The 23,399-nt window shown below is 34.1% G+C and overlaps 1 protein-coding gene across 8 annotated transcripts in view; it reads right to left on the bottom strand.

Moving 5' to 3' along the window:
- The window catches only part of PPP1R12A (protein phosphatase 1 regulatory subunit 12A), a 150,685-nt gene that overhangs the window by 85,830 nt on the left and 41,456 nt on the right, over nucleotides 1-23,399 (bottom strand). For 7 of the 8 annotated variants that reach the window (XM_079936684.1, XM_079936686.1, XM_079936685.1 and 4 more), the window contains one exon: nucleotides 6,132-6,262. In XM_079936684.1, coding sequence (XP_079792810.1) covers nucleotides 6,132-6,262 — 131 coding nt within the window. Of the gene's footprint in view, nucleotides 1-6,131; nucleotides 6,263-7,925; nucleotides 8,791-23,399 lie in introns of those variants that run through there. The other variant, XM_079936689.1, reaches the window with a different exon arrangement.

Genomic DNA, 23,399 nt, shown 5'->3' with positions numbered 1-23,399 from the left:
CAGGGCTAATTTTCTCTGCTATTGAAAGTTTAATACAAACACTAAAGCTACTCAAGATAAAAGCATTCCTTAAACATCTGTGGCAGAAGGCTAAAAAAGAAATGTAGTGACAAAATTAAAAAGAGACAAAAGAGATTATAACCACATCAATAACCAAAGTGTTAATAAAACAAATCATTTAAGTTTTATTATTCAAATACAAAATTTTTTTTATTCTTATAAGTCATAGGAATTTTTGTTTATGTGAAAAATAAAGACAATGCCAAGGCTAAAGTTACAGTCATTCAAATAAATAACATTCGCTGGTCCATCAAGAAGGACAAGCTGAATAAACTACAATGACACTGCACAACAGCGTACTAAATACTACACCTGAAGAGAACAATGAGAAATAGCTCTATAACCCACTATATAGTGGTCTCCAGGATAGACTGTTAAGTGAAAAAAGAAAACTGGAGAAATAGTGTATGATAGTCTTTCATTTATCTGCAAAGAGGGAATAATACTTATATTAAAACACAAACTGGGATAAAATATAAAATTTAAAAATGTTACCCATAGGAAATAGGGTGGTAGAGTAGGGACTGCCGTTAGAACCTGGTATTTTATGTAAATTATAAAACAAAATTAAACTAAACAAAAAACAAACTTAAACAGTGAACTTAATGGTATATCTAGTTAGTGGCATAACCAAACAGAAAAGAATTATTCCAAGTGACTTCAGCACACACAGTAATTTGATGGTATATTCCAAGTGGGATACCATAAGGACAAAAAGAAATGTCACCCCCCTCACCCCTGCCAAAAAAACGAAAACAAAATCCCAAACTTCAAACTGCTTTCAGTAATCATTATTATTGTGGTACTGTTATAAGCAATCTAATGTATATGTAATATATGATGAAGCAAATGAGTATTATGTGTTATTTTAATTCTACAGTTCTTGGCAACAAAGTAGGGGAGAAAGGAAATATTGATACAAGATTGAAGAGGTTAAAGAAAGACACCCTGATGCTGAATTTGAATTTGAAAGAATGATCAATGCAGCAGCAATGAGCACTTCTAGCACCCATTACAAGGAACAGGTTTCCTTAGAGAAATGGCAATTCCAGACCCAGGGCAGGAAATATAAAAGATGAGTCTGGAACATTTTTATACTACTAAAGAGCAAGGAAGCTTTTAAAGATCACTTTATTTGGTCATGTCCCAAGGTCTTAGAAGCCAACATGAAGAGACTCTTGTAGACCAAAGATGGTACAATTTGCTAATCAATAAGGGCAATAACTGCAATGGATTGAAATACATCAAGTACGTTTAAATGTATGTGCTCAAGTTATTTAGATCTCAAAAAAATCAATTAGTCCTTTTTGAGGGTAACTAGTAAACCAACTCATTATTTTAAAAATCAGTATATGCAGGGAAAGAATAAAGAATATATCCTGTTTTCCTATAAAACTTGTACAAGGGGTAACCAAATAGTAGATATGAGGCAGTTTCCTTTACAAAAATATTTCAGCTAATAAAAAAGAAAGACAAAGTTTAAATGCTCCATCGTAAAACTCCTATGTCTTCATCTAATTATTTCTTCATCTCATTATTCTTTTATCTATTATTTCTTTATTTTATTTGTTATTATTTCTTGGTTATTGAAAGCCAAGTCAGAGGACTTGGTTTTCAATGTTTTCCACATAATTTAAATATATAATTCAGTTATACTTAATGGCTACAGTTATAATTAACCAATCGTTATAGACTGGAACAATAAATTGAATACATAATTTTTGGGGCTCCATAATCATTCTAGTATGTCCAGAAGTCATAGTTCTAGTATGTCCAATTTTACTTCTAGTCCATAGCCCAATGACATTCAACTACAACTTTTAGGGAAGAATACCTTGATGTGACAGTGAGAATTTTATACTGCCTGTATTAGTTTGCTAGTATTACCATAACAAAATACCATAGACAAAGTGGCTTAAACAATAGAAATTTATTTTCTCATAGTTCTAGAGGCTGGAAGACCAAGATCAGGGTGTTGGCAGGTTTGGTTTCTTCTGAGGCTTCTCTCCTTGGCTTACAGATGGCCACCTTCTAACAGTGTCCTTACATTGTCTTTTCTCTCTGTGTGAAAGACCCTGGTGCCACTTTTTGTGTCCAAATTTCCTCTTATAAAGATAGAGTAAGATTGGATTAGGGCCCACCCTAAGGGCCTCATTTTAATTTAATCATCTCCATCTATACAGTCACATTCCAAGGTTCTGGGGCTTAGGCCTTCAACATATGAATTTTGTGGGGACATGATTCAGAGCGTAACACTGTCAATTCAGCACCCCAAAGGAAGAGAATAATGTTAATGCGTACATTTCAATATCTGACCCATCAGTAAATAGTAAAACAATGCATATACTGACCATTAACACTATGCTCCCCAAACTCACTTCATTTATTCTTCCTCTAATCCACTCTGGTGAAGGGGCATTATTAAACAATCTCTATTTTTGGTTTTCCCTAAGACTTCTACCTTATTCATAGCAGGGAGATGTTGAAAGTAATTATTTTGGTGAAAATGTGAGAAAATTGAGCCAGAATATGAAGAGCTATCATTCATCTATTCACTTGGCTTTTGCTAGGCTAGAGACCAGATGTGAAATTGTTAATTGTCTAGAAACTAAACTGCAACCTCACATTCTTTGTTCTACTGTCTCCAATAGAGGTCAAAAATTTAGAACTCGCTGTATCCTACCTAATCATCCACAAATCCTCATAGTGAACTATCTGTGCTTCACTGTTTTGTTTTACCTCTCAGTTCAATAGGGTTGAATTAGTACTATTCTGTGCAAAATGTAGTTGGTAAAGAAGCATGTAAACAACTGATATGTTAGAGATGATGATGAATCAGCCAGGAACATTAGCAGGGTTTCTGGAAGAAGTGATTCTAACATAAACTGCTGAAGTCTGGTAGTAGCTGGTCAAGTAAAGAAATGAGGCAAATGAATCACTATGAGCAAAGACACAATGATATGAACCAGCAGGGAATGCTGGGGAACTGAAAGTAGTCTATATTGACAGAGTAAAAAATGTAGAAAGCAATATGAGAAACAAGAGCTAGGAAGAAGCCAGATCATTCCCATTTTATAAATAATATTAATCATAGAGGCTAAGTAGCTCAGCCAAGGGCACAAAGGTAGAGAATGGCAGAACCAGGATTTGCAAACAAATTTAACTCCAAATACATCACTTAGCAGAGTGACCCCATGGTTTATAACTGTTGTCTCTACGTCATTATTAATAGGGCCTTCCTTTACCCTATAAATGCTCTGATTTGGGAGGTATCTTTCACCCTACCTCTTAAGCCACCATGCTATATGTTTTCTAGACCCAAGAAAACTAGGATTTTGGATTTCATTAACTTCTCTCACTCATTAGTGAAATTAATTACTGAAAGAGATAATGCTGGTGAAAATAATCATGCATTTAGAAGGGTTTTAGGCAATCATCACCTAACAAATAGCCCAGTATATACGAGAGTTGAACGGTTTTTTATAAAAATATTATCCTTATTTAAAAAAAAGAATCTCAGAGGGCAGAAAGAGCAAAAAAGGAAAACTCATCATTAATTTTAATTTTGTTCAAAAAAACTATAAATTTAAATATAGTTGACCCTTGAGCAACATGAGGGTCAGGGGTGCTGACTTTCCCTGAAGTTAAAAATCTGTGAATAACTTATAGTTGGCCCTCCACATAAGCAGACCCCCTGTACCTGTGGTTCCTCAGTATTCCTGGTTCCACAACAGCGGATTCAACCAACTGCAGATCACGTAGTACTGAAGTATTTACTGTTCAAAAAAATCCATGTATAAGTGGAACCATGCAGTTCAAACCTGTGTTGTTCAAGGGTCAATTATACTTCAGTTATACCACAGCCATTAATGCCATAAATGCCTATATAAAGGTAGTTAGATCAGCAAAACTATAGTCAACCTTGGTCAAAATAGGTCATTTTTGTTTGTATAAGTCCTATGAAACACATATTCCATATCCCACCTTCCAAAAAGAAGAAAAGTTGTAGTTACTCTACTGAAACTATTAACACCTGCAGCAGACTGCCCAACCCTCCTCACACTTATTTTCTGGCATTAAAAAAACTGAATATGCCAGATACTTGCTTCTCCCAGCAAAGACATGGGCAAATTACCAAGCCCAGGCCAACATAAGTCCCTTAAGGGGAAATCTGCTATAGTCAGAGGGCTCTCTAGGGAAGGTTTCCCTCCTTGACAGTCACAGAATATGGAGAAGATACTTTCCACTCCCCAACCACTTTTTATTTTGCTCTTGGATGTGCATATGTAAAAACACAATTCAGGAGTTGTGGCAATCATCTTGTAACCAGGAGGGAACAAGGCTAAGAATAAAGTCTATATTTGGGAAAGGCAGAAGAAAACACCTGAAGACTCCAAGCCCTGATGACAGCGCTGAGCAGCTTAATAAACAAACCTGAATGCCCTTCCTCTAAACTATGTATTATCCTGTACAACAAGTACCCTTTCCCTTTACGTCAGTTTAAGTTTGATACTGTTTACGTGCATCTAAAATCATCCCAACTGACACAATGGGTTGTTAATCAAGTCTACAAGAGGAAATTATTCAGGACAATTATTACTGTCTTTTCAAACTCAGAAGCATGAATTAAAAAGGAAACACAGGATTACACATCTGAAGAAAGAAGCTGGGTTTTCATTTTCCCAAAAAGATAAAAAAGATAATGGTCAAAAGTTAATACATACTGAGTATTTCCTATGTGCCAGGAACTATACTTGGTGGTTTATCTCAGTTAACCCTCACAACAAACCTAGAAAATATTATTCCCATTCTACAGAGGAGAAAGCTGACAATTATAAAAGTTAAGCAACTTGCCCAAGGTCATACCCCTTGAGAGTGGTTGAGGAAGCCTTCATAATCCACATTAGTTGACTTAAGAACCTAAGTACCAAATATTTAAGGACAGCTGAAGATAAATGCACCTTAGCTATTTTTTTCTATGAAGATGAAATCCAAGCCCCTTGTTGAGCATGAAAAGAACAGAAAGGAATAAAGAGAACCACAATTAAAATTATGAATAACCACTGTTGATTTACAATGGCAAAAAGAATCCTTCATTTTACACATAAAGAAATCAAAGCCCAGAAAGAGGAAACAAATTATCAAAAGGTGTAGCGCAGTCAGTGTTAGAGTCAAATAGCTCAGATTTTCTGATTCCCAGAGCACTTTTCATTTCACCGAACACTGCCTCTCCTTTAAACTGGTATACTGTATCTCCAATACACATGGGGGCTGGAGGGGGGGGGGGCGGGCAGTGTATGTGTGCATGAAATGTACAAAGAAATAAAACTATGAAGACTTACTAAGAGAGATTCACAGAGTAGGACTACCATATTTATTCAATATTTATTAGCTGATAAGCTTTGATGTGAGCAGATAGACAATAAAAATGTTTATGGTGCTGGATACACAGCAACAAGAAAAAATAATTTGATGAAAAAATTATTTTGTCAGGATATGTATACTTCCTTGTTAAATTTTTCAAGAATCAAACTTTCTCAGAAAGTACTCCCCTATTAAAGGCAGTTAAGAATACAATGACTATTTTTCACTAAATTTTCATGTTTTTAGAAAACAATCTTAATAAAAACTAAGCATAAATATACTGAATAATTGGAGAATTATGTATCATATTCTTTCTTTAGCAAAGTAACCTAATTCAGAATTGTTGTTAATTTCCCCTAACAATTCATGATTACATAGGGATATACTAGATTGCTAAATATTAACCTTGAATCATTTGACAATACATACACTCAAAAGAAAAGGAGATGGGGCTGGAGAATGTGTACAATTACTCATATCAATTCAAAGTACCAAAAGTCAAAGATGGTAGGGAGACAAGAAGATGATCTCACACCAAGAGACAATATTTGGATTCCCATGATCTACTTATTCTCTTTCCTGGGAAGAATAATTTTTATGAATTAAGGTAATATAAGAGTTCAATCATTTATCCATAACAACAATTTCTATAAAATCTCAAGTCTCTAAATAGTACTTGGATAAAAACAAACACAGAACTAGCTTACTCTGCAATATCAAGATATCCACAAGAAGCAGCTGCATGTAGTGGTATCCAGCCTTCATTATCAGGTTGATTAATATTTGCTCCATTTTCTACCAGAAACTTCACCATATCAACATTGTCATCAATGCAAGCCTAAAAACAAAACAGAAAGCAGGATTAGAAAAATTTTGAATCAATACTCCCAACAACACATCAATAGAATAAAATTCCTATTTTGAAGCTTTTATAACATATTTTCTATAAGGTAGTCTCTTGCCATCTTGATTGTACTGCTATGAAGTAGGCCAATGGTACTACCTAAATTTTAATAGTCCTTGCTTAGATACCCATATAACAATACTGTATGTGACTAGACATTTTATGCCAACCCCATGAGGAAAACAAGTACATGTCAACATGGAAACAATCAAAACATTATAATTAAGTACCAATAATATCCTCTATAGCAGTGGTTCCCAAACTGTGGTCTGTTCAGGGAGTGGGATCCCTTCAGGGAGGTGACAAGGTCAAAACTATTCTCAAAATAATACTAAGATGGTATTTCCCCTTTTCACTGTGTTGACATGTGCACTTGAGGATGCAAAAGCACTAGTGGTAAATATGTTTCTGCCTAAGAATAAATCAAGGCAGTGGCAAAAAAAAACAAAAAAAACACCCCACAGCACTTTACTGTCCTTGTATTCACCACTCTGCACTCACAGGTTTTTTTTCTTTCCCAAGCTATTTTTACTTATGAATGTCCTTGACAATGCAGTAAAAACTATAAATTTTATTAAATTTTGACTCTTGAATATATATCTTTTAAATACTCTGTGGAATAAGACAGGAAGCATGCATAAAGCATTTCTTCCAAATATAATGACTGCCCTGAGGAAAAACACTTGTGCAATTAATTTGCAAGCCGATCTAGCCACTTTTTCCATGGAACATCATTTTAAAAAAATTTTTTACTGGGGTATAGTTGATTTACAATGCTGTGTTAGTTTCAGGTGTACAGCAAAGTGAATCTGTTATACATATACATATATCTACTCTTTTTTAAAAATTCTTTTCCCATATAGGCCATTATGGAATATATTTTTACTTAAATGGCAAACTATAGTTAGTCTAACTTGGATGTTGGCAGAAATTTTCTTGAAAATGAACAAAGTCTGTCAAAAAAAACTAACAGTATTTGTTGCCAATGATAAAATTCAAGCTTTCAGGAGTAAATGAATTAGTTATTTTAATTAAAAAATGCCATTTATATAACATGGGTAAAGTATTGCTTTAATTCATTTAAAAATGAATTAATGAATATATAGAGTCCTCTGTTTTATCCTCTAGTACTGTAAGTATTAATATATACAACCCACAGAAACAAAGCTCTTTGAAGTCCTTCATAATTTTTAAGAGTATAAAGGGGTCCTAAGATGAAAAATTTTGAGAACCGCAGCCTATAGTAAGTAAGAAGGGAAATTTTTTCAATGCTTACTTTGTGCCAAGTAGTATGATTGGTGCTTTATCTATTTTACTGATTTGTATATATTATCCTCACAAAATCCCTCATGAGAATGGGAATTTTGCTGTATCCCCAGCACCTTTTACCATTCTTTGCATGTGGTAGGGGCTCAATAAATGAATAAATGAACAAGAAAGCTAAGATTCAAAGAGATCAAGTAGCCTGAATAAGCCACAGAGATGGGAAATGATAGAGCTGAGATTCTATCACAGATGTTCAGATTCCAAAAAATAAGCTCCTTCCACACTTAACACCATACCCACAGATGTTCCTATTTCAGCAACTATTTCTCACCTATTTTGCAGTCTCTGAAACAGGATATCATACACTCTAGGCACTTAATAAGTGCTTGCTGTATAAATAAAACCAATTTTCCTTTATCTATCACAGAAGCAAAAGAAAACAGTTTTAGTAGCTTTTTCCTAGGGGGGAAAAAATGACAAAGTTGGTGTCAAGAAAAGCACTAAGGACAAAGTACTTTACACCTAAAGTGGAAAAACACTGACAAGTGTTTGGCTGTAGGCTCTAGTTCTGGCTCTGCCACAGATTTTATAGCTGTGAACAAGTAATTTAAACTTTTGGGGCTCTGTCTTTCAAGTGGAGGAGAGAAGCTGGTGGGTTACATATCTCTAAAATTCCCTACCATATTTAACATTCTTATATATCCATGATTCTTCCCTTTGGAACAAGTTACAGGCAATCTGAAGGCAAGATCCCAAAGTGCCCAAACAGTACTTTACACATAGCAAATGGTAAATGAGTATATATAAACAACATTCATATAAAGTTTAAGTATATACTGCTTGGGAAAAGAACTGTGTTTTTCAAGGAGCAGTGGTTAAAGGGTAGGAGAGATTTGAGAACCACAGCTATCTAATAACAAGAAACATCAAAATTCTACTGTATTATGAAGTAGTTTATAAAATGTTATTTGAGATAGCTAATGACTCACAGTGGCTTGAAATAATATTACATCTATTTATAAGTTTAAGCATTAATTTTCCTTGAGAAAAGATATTAAATTGTATTCTCCTCTCTCTCAACCTCTTTTAATTCCTACAGGCTCCAAAACAGTATTCTGATTTTATCATTGATATAAAAATATAAAACTCTACCTGATAAATGTTTTCTAATACAAATATGATTACTGTTTTTAAAAAATGGAGAAAAACATTAAAACAAGAAATTATAATATATATGGGAAATGCTCACAATATATTAAGTTTTTTAAAAAGGATACAAAACAGTTTGCCTAATATGATTCTAATTTTACTTTAAAATCTACACAAAAGACTAGAAGAATATATAAGTTAATAGTCATTATCATTGGTTGTGTGACTATGAATAATTTTTATTCTTTAAATTTTTCTTTATTTTCAAAATGTGTACAATGAATAGGCAGTGTTTACATAAAAAGAAAATCTAAGCCTTGATTCTTAAATGAAAAATATTAAATCTACTGTATGGATATGGAGAAAAAACTAATTGCTGATAAGAGTGTAAAATTCATATAACCCCTTCAGAAAACCATTTGACAGTATCTACTGAAGTTATATAGAATTGATAAATAAATGGGGTGGGATGTATGTATATATGGGGAGAGTCTACTCATGTAATAGAATCCTATACATCAATGAAAAAAGAACAACAAACAAAAAGAACAAACTAATGCTACCTTCAACAACATGGATAATCCCTGCAGACATAATACATGAGCGAAAAAAAGTAGACACAAAGGATACAAACTGTAAATTTCCAGGCAAAACTAATCCCTGGTTATAAAGCTCAGAATCCTGGTAAATTTGTGGGGAAATAATAGGAGGGGCACGAGGGAGCTTTTTGGAAGACTGGAAATGTTCCCCACCTTTCTGATTTTTTACATAGGCGTACATATATGTAAAAATTCACTGAATTATATGCTGTGTACTTCATTGTATGCAAATTATACCTCATTTTAAAAAAAAGAAAAAGAAAAAAATAGGCTACCATGTATTAAAAGCCTACTGTATATTATCTCCAGTATAAAACACTTTATCTTTCTTTAAATTGCACATGCTAAAACATGTCTTCCTTTAATTTCTATCCCCTGCCTCCCGAGGCTCCATGTATCAAATGGAATCTCTCTTTTAACTGATAATCTTTAAATATTTTGAGTTCTCCCCACTGCCCAAATTCTCACATATTCTTTTATAGGCTAAGTATCCCTAATTTCTCTGGCTATTCCTCATATTATATATGCTAAAAATTATATATGCTAAGGCCCTAGAAATACAATGAAGGGAAAAGATCACATAGTATAGGAGGCTAGTCCATAAACAACAACGTAAGGGTATAAGAGCAGTGGGTAGAAAGTACTAAAATATCTTTGGGAACATAAAGAGATCTTGTGATTAAGACAGTCCATAAAGGAGAATACATTTGAGCAAGGTTTTGAAGATTACATAGTTGTTGTTCAATTCGCAATTCAACTAGAAGGAACTTCACTGAGCAGATGCACTATGACTTAAACAATGTATGGAATAAATGAACAGAAAGTCATCCAGTGGTAGATAGTATCTGCAAGTTATAAAACAGAATAAGGCTAGGTGGTAAGAGGTCTGAATGTATTGCAGGTAAAAAAATCTGAACATAACGCAAAGATGACAGGATTTGACATCAGAGGTGGTTTTCAACCTACTTTCTAATCCTACTCATCAAGAAAACCTGCTACACTCCCATCAGTAATAGTGGCTCAATTCAGCAGTAGGAGTAAGTAGGAGAAAACACTGTAGAATTTCAGGTAGATGATGTTTGAAAAACCTATTCAGAGTTTAAAAGCAGAGGGGTGACATGATCAGATCAGTATTTCAGAAAGATTACCGGAAGTGGTATGAAGAGAGAAGAGCCTGAACTGAGCAACACCAGTTACTCAGAACGGATATTAAGAGAAATCTGGGAGAAAATGTACAAGGCTTAATTAAAGATTGGATATGAAGGGCGAGGGACAGGGAGAGGTCATTCATGAAAACAAATACCACACATTCGAAAAGCAGGTTGGAGGAAGAAAGATAACTTTAGTTTTGGATATGCTGAATTGATTATAGGTGTCTGTATACTTATCTAACGATGCATATCCAGTAGCCACCTGAATATGCAGCTCTAGAGCTTAAAAATGAATGTGGGATAAAAATATCTATTTGGGAATTACCTGCATTAAGGTAATAATTAAAATAATGGGACCTAAAATCACTCAGGGAAAGAATGTAGAGAAGTGATTTCTATGAAAATAGTAAGAGAAAGGTTAAAATTAAATTATAATCAGTATATTCTACTTGGAGGACAAAGACATTTGTGGTATTTTATTCAGTCAGTTACAGAGAGTTCTCAAGAAGCTCATCATCTAGTATGGAAGACAAATACACAAGTAAATAAAAATATCAAAATGAATATGATAAATACAGTTATATGGCTGTACACTTCTTACCATGGAAGCCAAGAAGAGAAGAACTAAAGAAGAATGGTTGTAGTCAGGTAATACTTCCTGGAGGAGGCTCTACACCTGAACTTAACATATGAACAAGTAACAAACACTTCCTGGTATATGAAGATGCAAAATCACATATGGGGAGGATAAAGGTAGGGCAGGATCCAGAACAGAGTCTTATTTGCCATCTTATGAGTAATTCTTTGACAGTGAAGATAAAAGATCCTCAGAACAAATGGTTAATTTTTAAAGTTTCTCCATTTTAAGAAGGTGACTGCCCTGGCTCTTTGAAAAAATTAACATATAGGAATAGCTATTCCCCAGTAAATGAAATGTTGCTGATTTTGATTTTAAATGTTTGTTTTTAAGTCAGTATAACTTAAGAAACATCAAATACCTAAAAGCAGTTAATACCTAAAATACCTAAAGCAGTTAATGTTAAATGTGCTTGGGCCTTTATTTTGTTTAAATGTAATAAGTTTTTGAAATGTTTAAATACAAATTAAATGCCAAAAACATCATTGTAAAACATATATTATAAAGGAATCTCAAGTTTGTGTTGTAAATTGTTCAGTGTTCTCCTGAATATTTACAAAGCATACACAATAAACTGGCAGACATGCCCATGAAAATATTGTTGCTAAGAGAATCAAAAGCTAACACATGCAGCACATTAAGAGATACATGACTTGCTGACTTGAAATATCTGACTAAATATGGTCAGTCTATTAAGCCATATATGGAAAGAAACAGAGTGACTCAAATATACTTCTAAAATCTTATCTGACATGATTTATCTTAAGTTTTTCTTAAATACATATTCCGAGCCATTACCAATAACAGATGACTGTGTGAAGACACTTTTGTCATTTAATCCCAGGTACAGGCAGCTTTGTCAACTTGAACTATAAACTATCTCAATAAACTAGTTCAAGTACATAAAACATCTGTTTTTATTGAAAAGGGGGCCTAGTTATTTTTCTCAGCAAGTTAGCACAAGGACAACCTTTGTTCCCCACTCATGTTTAGGAAAAAGCTCAAAAGTCTAATAACAAAGAATTGAATTATAAAGGGGCTACACAAAGTTGGCTCTAAGAAGACAGAGTCCATGCCTTAAAGACAGATTCTGGGTGAGGCACGTGGAGTTGAAAAATCATTAAATTTCATTCCTAGAAGAGATAAAAACAAATGTGTTTAGCAACCATTCAATTCAATTGAGTAAAATCACAATTACAAAATAAACAGCATTTGAAATAAATTCTAACACTGTTATATTCCTTTTCATGAACAGACTCTAGAGCCAGATTGTCTGGGATTAATCCAGTTCTGCCAGTAGGCTGGTTGTTGTTGGGTCTATTATATAACATCCTGTGTGCCACAATTTCCTCTGGAAAATGAGGACAACAATAGTACCTACTTCAAAAGTTTACTATGAGAGGTATATGAATTAATATATAAATCACTTAGAGTAGTATCTGTTGAATAGTAGGTACTATTATGTTTATATCAATACATAATCCAAATGTTCAATCATCCCCATTAAAATCTTTTTCTTTTTCAATTCTCATCTAAAACTATTTCATCCCTTTAAAATTACAAAACAAAGTTAAATGGTGGAGACTTGTCAAATATTCTTTGTAGTACCACTTTTGGTAAAAGTCCTATCTACTAATGATTTCTAAGAGGATGATTAAATTTTAAAAGATGCATTAAGAAAATTTTAGGGATCAAACCTCCTTCCAACAAACTTTTACATATAGAAGTTTTAAATAAGCTCATTCATACAAATTACATACAACACAAGAGAGTAAAACAAAGGAAAAGATTTAGTTGTATAAATGTAATTATACCAACTTAGGTGAATATATAATTATAGTCAATTAGATGAAATGCTTACAATTTGCACCTAATCATTACTAACACAGTTAATTACTGAAAGGTAAAAGACAAATTAATCTGAATACAGAAGTTCTCTAAAACAATTTCTACTTCCTTGAAACAACTCTTTATGACTCTTAGCAAGGAAAACTCAGTTCTACTCAACTGATAGGAACAGAAATTTGTAGATATACCAGAAAATAGTCCATGCCCTAAGCATTCAGGGTGACACAGATGTCAGTGAGTATGTGTAAAGAGGAAGTAAACTGGAGATGTCCAAACAAGTTTTTGTTCTATTTTAAAGAAAACTTGGACATATCAAAGGAGGAATCACAGGTGTAGTTTATACAAGAAAAATAATGAAGAACTCCGAGCAGCATTCCCATACTAAACAATAAAAAATATCGATAAATACCTTGGTCTTGCATTGAGACTGGCAAATAAATGAGCATGTACAATCTTAGGAGATCATCTATTATATTTAATAATGAAAACAAGTAAGTTCAGCACTGCATTTTAGTTCAATGATTTTTTTTTTTTTTGCCTTTCTTATTTCTTATAAGCAGGTAGGATCTCTAGACATAAAAATAAAGACCTGGCCTTACAATAAATCATATGTTCACATGATAAAAATGATTGGAAGAATAAAATTCAAAACACAGATTATACACAATGGCTAAACCATGGGAATTCTCTACTGGGATTAAGAAAAATTCAGACTTACATAATATATATAGTATCCATAGGAGACACAATGCCTGACAAGGAGAAGATCCAATTTATCTTTGTGGATTGAATGAACTGGACAAGGCAAAAAGACTATAACAAAAATCTGAAAAAACTCTTTTGAGAAAAAATTTCGAGGGGAAAAGTCATTGGTATCTGTGGGAGACTGGTTCCAGTACTCCCTGCAGATACCAAAATTTGCGGATGCTCGAGTCCCTTATATAAAATGGGGTAGTATTTGATTATAACCTACGTACATCCTCCTGTATACTTTAAATCATCTCTAGATTACTTAAAATACCTAATACAATGTAAACGGTTGTAAATACAATGTAAATGTTATGTAAAGAGTTGAAAGCTTGCGGCAATTTCAACTTTTGCTTTTTGGAACTTTCTGGAATTTTTTTGTGGACTATTTTCAACTCTTGGTTAGTTGAATCCTTGGATATAGAGGACGGCCAACTATAATCGACACATCGCGTAAACATTCATACTTCATCTAACAAGTACTAAGTATTTGAATAAGAATGCCAAAAACTGGAAACCATAATTATTCCAAGATTAAAACACACCCTTTATCTACTCTTATTACACAGCTGTTATTTCCTTTATTGATAAAGATCTATAAAGTAGTAAGTCAAACCTAGATCTTTAGAGGCCAAAGACTTTTATTTGAGGACTCAGTAAGGGAAGAATATTACTTCTAGAGTTTAGAATCCTTATGGATATAAAAATGTTAAACTTCAGGATCATTCTTTGACAAATAACTTTTATGGACTGCCTACTATATATAAAGCAGTGAGCCAGCCACTTTGGTGGATACAAGGACCAGCAGTAGAGAGTATATTCTTTTTGTTTCCTTTATGCACGCTGCCTGTCATATAGCAAGTCCATAATAAATACATGTAAAATGAATCAAAATAAAATGCAAACCTCTCCTTAATGAGCAGGTGTTTATGACCTAGTGTATGTGTACATTAAACTCTACTAAGTACTGTATAAGACATGCTGCCTTTATTACTGTTTCATGTGTTCCAGTCTTTTCTCACTACTGGATTATAATCTCTTAAGAATAGAAATTGTCTTATATATCCCACAATACCTAACAGTGCTACTCAGCAAATTTTTCTTAATGGACTAAAACAATTGATCATGTAGTACTGTTCTCAGGATGCTTATCATCTACTTAGGAAAATAAGATAAGCAGATAAAGAAAAATACTAAGCAATTTAAAAGCAACATAGCATCAGTGCTGGGAAAACTGGACAGCGACATGTAAAAGAATGAAATTAGAACACTACTTAACACCATACACAAAAATAAACTCCAAATGGATTAAAGGCCTAAATGTAAGACCAGACACTATAAAACTCTTAGAGGAAAACACAGGAAAAACACTCTTTGACATAAATCATAGCAAGCTCTTTTTTGACCCACCTCCTATAGTGATGAAAATAAAAAAATAAATAAACAAATGGGACCTAATGAAACTTAAAAGCTTTTGCACAGCAAAGGAAACCATAAACAAGACAAAAAGACAACCCTCGGAATGGGAAAAAATATTTGCAAATGAAGCAAGGGACAAAGGATTAATCTCCAAAATATACAAACAGCTCATAGAGCTCAATATCAAAAAAGCAAACAACCCAATCCAAAAATGGGGAGAAGATCTAAATAGACATTTCACCAAAGAAGACATACACATGGCCAAGAGGCACACGAAAAGATGCTCAACATCACTGATTATTTTTTAAATTAATTAATTAATTGATTGATTTTTTTTGGTTGCGTTGGGTCTTTGTTGCTGTGCACAGGCTTTCTCTAGTTGCAGTGAGTGCGGTGTGCGGGCTTTTCATTGCAGTGGCTTCTCTTGTTGCAGAGCACGGGCTCCAGTAGTTGTGGCATGCGGGCTCAGTAGTTGTGGCTTGTGGGCTCTAGAGCACAGGCTCAGTAACTGTGGCGCACGGGCTTAGTTGCTCCACGGCATGCGGGATCTTCCTGGACCAGGGCTCGAACCCATGTCCCCTTTACTGGCAGGCGGATTCTTAACCACAGCACCACCAGGGAAGCCCCCAAATCACTAATTATTAGAGAAATGCAAATCAAAACTATGATGAGGTATCACCTCACGCCTGTCAGAATGGCCATCATCAAAAAATCCAGAAACAATAAATGCTGGAGAGGGTGTGGAGAAAAGGGAACCCTTTTGCACTGTTGGTGGGAATGTAAATTGATACAGCCACTACGGAGAACAGTATGGAGGTTCCTTAAAAAACTACAAATAGAACTACCATATCACCCAGCAATCCACTACTGGGCATATACCCCAAGAAAACCGTAATTCAAAAGGACACATGTATCCCAATGTTCACTGCAGCACTATTTACAATAGCCAGGACATGGAAACAACCTAAATGCTCAACGACAGATGAATGGATAAAGAAGATGTGGTACATATACACAATGGAATATTATTCAGCCATAAAAATAAACAAAATTGGGTCATTTATAGAGATGTGATGGACCTAGAGACAGTCATACAGAGTGAAGTAAGCCAGAAAGAGAGAAACAAATACCATATATTAACGCATATATGTGGAATCTAGAAAAATGGTACAGATGAACCTATCTGTAGGGCAGGAATAGAGACGTAGACATAGAGAAAAGACATGTGGACACAGGGCGGGGAGGGGAGGGTGGGACGAATTGGGAGATTAGGTTTGACGTAAATACACTACCATGTGTAAAACAGACAGCACAGGGAGCTCAGCTCGTTGCTCTGCAACGACCTAGATGGGTGGGATTGGAGGTGGGGGAGGGAGGTCCAAGAGGGAGGGGATATAGGTTATACATATAGCTGATTCACTTCATTGTACAGCAGAAACTAACAAAACATTGTAAAGCAATTTTACTCCAATAAAAAAAAAATAGTTCCCCTCCTAAAAAATAAAAGCAAAATAGCATTAATAAAAGAAAAGTGGGTATGTGAGTAGAGATGAGTTAAAGAAATCTTTTTATACATAATAAATCCTTTGCCAGGTTTCATTACTGTCTGAGCTCTGGAGATAGAAAGCCAGCTACAGGTAGCTGTTTTCCTTGTTGAATTCCTTTATCAGACATGATCACACACTGACCTAGAGGTGTTTAATCAATGAATATATACCAATAAGAAAATAATTTAATTTCAGGGGAAGTAATAAAAGCTTTTACATACTGTTTTATGCAATTCAATTAAATACAACAACAACAGGTTACAAAGGAGTATGCATAATATGATTCAATTCTCTTCATTGATATTCCTTTTCAAGACTCTGGAAGAATACATGTATACCTCATTTTATTGTGCTTCACAGATACTGAATTTTCTTACATTGCAGATACTGCATTTTTTTTTTTTTTTTTACAATCTGAAAGTCTGCGGCAACTCTAGGTCAAGCAAGTCTATCAGTGCAATTTTTACACAGCATTTCCTTACTCTGTGTCTCTGTGTCACATTTTGGTAGTTCTCCGAATATTCCAAACTTTTTAATTATTATTATATTTGTTATGATGGTCTGTGATCAGTTATCTTTGATATTAATATTGCAAAAAGATTATGACTTGCTGAAGGCTCAGATGATTGCATTTTTAGCAATAACGTATTTTCAAATTAAGGTGTGTACACTCTTTTAAAGACATAATGCTATTTCACACTTAACAGACTACAATATAGTGTAAATATAACTATTATAGGTACTAGGAAACCCAAGAATTCATGTGACTTGCTGTATTTGGATATTCACTTTACTGCGGTGGCCTGGAACCGAACCTGCAATATCTCCGAGGTATGCCTCTATATGCCAAAATGTTAATTAACAGAAGTCAAAGTCATTGAGTTATTTTCCAAAAACCTTAAAGGACATAAAATTCTTATGGTTTTCCAAAACAAAAAAGAAAATCACATAGTTGTTAGCTATCTGTTTTTTGATGAATTTCTTCAGTGCTCAGCAAAATAAGTGGTCAATAAATAGCACAGACTCTTCACTAATTCAATAAATATTTATTAAGTGCCCACTACAGCAAGATACCATGCCAGCTGCTAGGAATACACTGGGGAACGATATAAACCAGATTTCTATACTCATAAAGCTTACACATTCCAGCAAGCAAGAAAGATAACTAAACAAACAATAACAAGAGGCATGATAAATACTATGGACTTTACTAGAGAACTTAACCTAGATTTAGGAGAAAGAGAGGAGAAATCAGAATATCTGAGAATGGCGTTAAGGAATTTCCACTTTAAAAAGGCTCGCCATCTAAACCATAAAAACACACTAGATTGAGAACCACTGATATCCCCAGTAACTGAAGCTAGAGAAATAAACAAGGCACAAACAGCATATGTAAAATATGATCAGAAAAGCCTATGTCAAACCTGGAGAGCTATGAGAATTTAATAAAGGGGAGACAAAATAAAGGGGAAGAAAAAATAAAATAAAAATTTAAAATATACATAGGTATGTAAGTAAGAGAAAAATTCAGGTAGAGAAAGCAGTGTGGAAGAAAATGCAACTTGACAAACTAAAGGAAATGCCCCATATTTTGGTGCTACTTAACAACACAAATGAAGAATACACGAGATCAAAAGGTAAGAAGATAAACCCTATTTAACAAAAAATTCAGCCAATTAAAATAAATTCAGAAATCAAGACACAGTGGTCAAAACTCATAACAAGTGAATCAAAAATAATGTAAATATTATAAATTCTAACAAGGTAGAAATATTAATACAGTTAACAAAACAAGATTAGGGGAGAGAAGAGCAAAAATGAATGAGTGCTGATTTCCTAATCTTTCCTAATGAGTAGTATGATCTTTCTAAAACTGGAACGTGGTTCATAAAAAATCCTATTGCAATGTATTGATATTATGCATAGCCTGTTTTCTTAATCTTAAAGGAATATTTAAGGAAATACTCTGTAGTTATAAAGAAAATTTATCTAAAATTTAACCATTACTTCAGTATTCAGGTTTTTTTCTTTTGGCAAATTAAAGCAAAACTCAATTTTACACATTTTAATTAAAATAGTATACGTAATATGTCCTTTTAAATAAAAGTATATCAAATAATTTGCACAGAGATTCTAAAATAATGTTTCCTAAATGAATAATGGTTAGTTATGGATAATCAACATCCACTGAGCAACTATTATTACTTTTTTTTTCAGCATATAGCACATTTCTTAAAGTTAAAAAAAGAACCAAACACTTCCTGCAATAAATTCAGTCTAATCAGAAATAAACATATATATAGATAAAATTACAAAACAATAAAACCTCTCTAAAATTCTCCTCATTCCAGTATACATGGATTATTTCAGTATACCTTTCCTAAAACCTCAAGAATTAAAACTATATGTTAAAAATTGAAATATATATATTTCTATATATTAAAAATATTAAATTCAGGGGAAAGGGAGAGGTTTGGGAAGGGAAAGGCAAATTTTTTGATATACCATGACATGAATGGGTGGAAAAAATTAGGGAAAAGGCAATCTAAGCCTTGGAGTTATATTTCTACATCCTTTTCAGAAACGAAAGAGCAAAGATATGTCTAACAAACGTTGAGAACCTGGTAGCTGTTCTGCTATTTTCAGACATGCTTTGGCAAAAAATATCAAGGATGACGTTAAGAATATATGAGTCTCGGTCCTGACGGAAAAAATTGAAAAAAAAACTTATTTGGTTATTTTAACCAAATATTATTTTCCATTTTAGCCTACCAAGCTAGTCTGCATTTCTGGAACCATTAATGGAAGACTTAAGGGAGCAGGAGTTAATACTTCCAAGTCACAAAATAAGAGGAGCACCAAACATTCAAATGGAGAGAAGAGAGAAAAAAAAAAGGTGAAGCTATAAATGATTTTCAAGTACTCTGCTGAACAGTAAGAAAAGGAGAAATGTTCCTAGGGAGCAAGGCATAGTAAATAGGAACGAATGAATTAAGTATTTACTAATATAAGTTGAGGAATGTAAAATACCACAAAAATTATTTTAATTTGATGCTTGTGTAAGTAGCCTCTAAAATAGCAATGATTCCTGCCTCATCCTCATCAAGTTTACATCCTTGTGTAAACTCCTCCCCTTGAGTGTGGACCAGACTGAGTAACTTGCTTCTAATAAACGGAATGAGGTAGAAGTAATGGTACGTCACTTTTAAGACTAGGCTATTAAAAGATCGTAGATTCCATCTTGGCATGAACCCTCTCTTGCCCTCTCCCAAATTGCTCACAACTTGGGAAAACTCAATTGCAGTGTCAAGAAGCAGTCTTATTAAGAGGCCCATGTGGAAAGGAAGTAAGACCTGCCAATAATGAGCTTTGAAGTGGATCCTTCCCCGCCTTCCCCCCACCCAAGTTAAGCCTTCAGACAACATGAAGTCCCAGCCAATAGCTTGAAGTCAATCGAAGTACCTAGATAAACTACATCCAAATTCCTTAACCATAGAAAATTTGGTAATAAATGTTTGACATTTTAAGTTTAGGGGTAATTTATTATGTGGTGATAAATAACAGCTACATTGCTGGATTACTGATGAATGTAGAAGGCATTTATATCAGTTTTCATTGCTTCCGTTTGTGTGTATCCAAATATCCTGTTCCCTTCTCTACTTAATCTCTAATCTGTCTTTTCTCCTGTATTTCCACTTCTCTTAAATGTGGTAAGTTAGTCCTTCAAGTTATTATCTAAATTTAGACCTATCACTCTAATTCCACAAATTCAAAGCTCTAATCACAATGGACCACGCTCCATTTCTTGAATATGCCAAACAATCTGAAATTATAACTTCAGAATAAATAACAATCACCTGATAATGTACCAGTACTCATGCTTGATGAGTAAAAACGTATTTGATATAAAAGAAAATAACCTTCTAACTAGCCAGAGCTATCCTAATAAACAATAAAAATTATTACTCTTTCAATATTTATTTTTGAGGATGGAGGGCATATGAATAGCAAGAATTAAAGTCAGCTTTTATACATTCCTTTGCATTGAGGGAAAAAGATATGTATAATTTTCTACTGCATAATTCATTCGTTTGATCATTTTCCCAAGACTGTTATAAAAAGATGCCAGTATTTTACATTTACAGATTATGGAGTTTTGACATTCCTTCAAATGTAAATAACTAGTCAAAAGAGAAAGTAATAAGGCAGAAATAAAAATACGTAAATTTTCAATTTGCCTCCTGAAACAACTGTCAGCATGCAGCCCTTCTGAATGCAATTCATCACAAAAATTTACTGTAGTATTTCCCAAACTGTTTCCATGAAATTACTAAAATGAAAAGGTTAATAAATGGTCTTTAATAAAAGGTTCTTAAAAATAATTAAATTTAGGAAATACTGGATTAAACAGATTTCTTTACTGCAGAACTTGTCAACAAGTCTCTTTTCCCACTGACATCTATTTTTATCACCAAATTTTTTTTTTTTTTTTTTTTTTTTTTTGCAGTACGCGGGCCTCTCACTGTTGTGGCCTCTCCCGTTGCGGAGCACAGGCTCTGGAAGCGCAGGTTCAGCGGCCATGGCTCACGGGGTCTAGCCGCTCTGCAGCATGTGAGATCTTCCCGGACCGGGGCACGAACCCGTGTCCCCTGCAACGGCAGGTGAACTCTCAATCACTGCACCACCAGGGAAGCCCCAAACTCTATTTTTATGTCCAAGTTAAAGCAGACAGTCTGGGAACCATTGTTCCATACATACAATGTAATATAACAAACAAGTGTACCACTGCACTGTGAATTCCTAGTCTCTCTCACAGAATGAACTAATTTCACAATTTTACACTATTTTTCACCTCTAACGGAAAAACCTTGTATGCAGATTTTGTGTACCAATAACTGCATGGAATCAAGAAACTTCTGAAAGGTTTTCTGTTGTTGTTGTTTAAACTAAACAATCAATAATTAACATGGCTAACTCAACACATTACAAATGAGATTTTCACCTTTGGGGATGGTTCTCCAGCTACCTAGAAGACGTTGACACACATACGCATCTCTGCCAGAAAGACAAAAGCTACAAAACTCTGCTAAGACAGATGTGACAAAGGATCTTTAGATAAAACAAAACACAGTGCTAAAAACCCTACAAAGCACGCTCATGCTCCATCACAAAAAAAGCAGGTTGGCAGGAGGAAGGGGTTGAGTTCAGTTGCCAAGAAAAGTAACCTGGTAATAAAAATTCAATTCTTTCTGATCATACGAATTAACTAAGGCAGTTTGGGATTTCTCGTGAAGAAGACAAAGGGAACCTACGAGTAATGGCTGAGGCACTGCTAGACCTTATAGGTTGCTCCTCAATTTAGACTTCTTCTAACCATCTTAATCCTTTATTTCTGACAACTTTTCCAGCCTATGTTCATGTAGCTAGAATTAAATCATTCTCTTCTTCCATCTTCTGTAACACTGTGAACACACCTCTCCTAACACACTTAGAACACTGTGTGATAATTATCTACCCATATGTACTATTTCTGCATTCATTTTCCTCTCCTTCTGCTTCCACTACTGGGAGCTCTTAAAGGCAAGGACTCCATTATGTATTCAGAGCATAGACTACATTAGGCAGTAATCAAACGTTGAATGGAGGAAACAGTAGGATTTAGCTTCAGTGTAGGACTCAGAAATAGGTTGCTGATTCTTTGTTACCTGTAGATGACTGTATCAGAAATTAATTTTTCCATGTCATATCTGACTTACTACAGTGGATAAGTTAAAACACATTTTGCAATCTTCTTATGTTAGGGGGAATAATACCTTCCCTTTTCCTACACGATAAATCTATAACTAAGAATTTTAGTATCTACAAAGTATTAAACTACCTTGCAGTTAAAGGTACAATTGAGCGACACAGATCACTCAGAAAAATCACATTCTTCAAAGCAGAAAGATGACTAGAGCTGAATAAGATCATACCAGGATAGAAATAACTTATTGTTTTAGCGGCCCTGTGGTGGTGATCACTGCTGCTCCTGAATGTTTACACTTTTTTCACCTGTGTCCCCTAATAAGGTACCAGGAGTTCCAAGGTAGGAAAGACTCCAAACAATTAATAATTTCACTTTCACTTACCCTAACGCCTGCCTTTAGTGAAACTTGCACTTCTTAATTGTACCATATGCAGATATGATCCCTTCCCCTCATCTAAGTGTCAGATAAAATAAACCGTTTTATTTTTAAGTTTCCTTTTAGAAAAATCAAATTATATAACCAATATCATGTAATGTTTTGTTAAAAATAACATTAGCATTCTAGCATAAAACTACTGCCACAAAAGCAATTCCTTTTTTGTGTAAGACAGACTCCCAATGCACATAAGGTTCCTAGTAATTTAGCTGCTGTGGTAATAAAGGCAGCCAAGAAGAGAGCACTGAAGACAAAGTGAAAGCCAGCTAGTTTTTTTTTTTTTCTTTTTCTTTTTTTGGAGTGGTGCCTTGCATTTCACTGAAAGTCTAAAAGCTAAGTCTTGACCATATAAGGCTTTGGGATTCCCATGGATAGAAATGCCTAGGCAACAGTCAAATCTAATAACCTTAAAATACATGAAATACAGGTACTAAACTACCATGAGAGGGTTCTTATTTTTTGCTCTAGTTTCACTTAAATATATTCTTACAGATAATCCCCAAAGTGTTCCTGCAAAACATTACGA

The sequence above is a fragment of the Stenella coeruleoalba genome (assembly GCF_951394435.1).
Source record: "Stenella coeruleoalba genome assembly, chromosome: 11".
Taxonomy (NCBI): Eukaryota; Metazoa; Chordata; class Mammalia; order Artiodactyla; family Delphinidae; genus Stenella; species Stenella coeruleoalba.
This window is presented reverse-complemented; position numbering and strand designations above follow the sequence as displayed.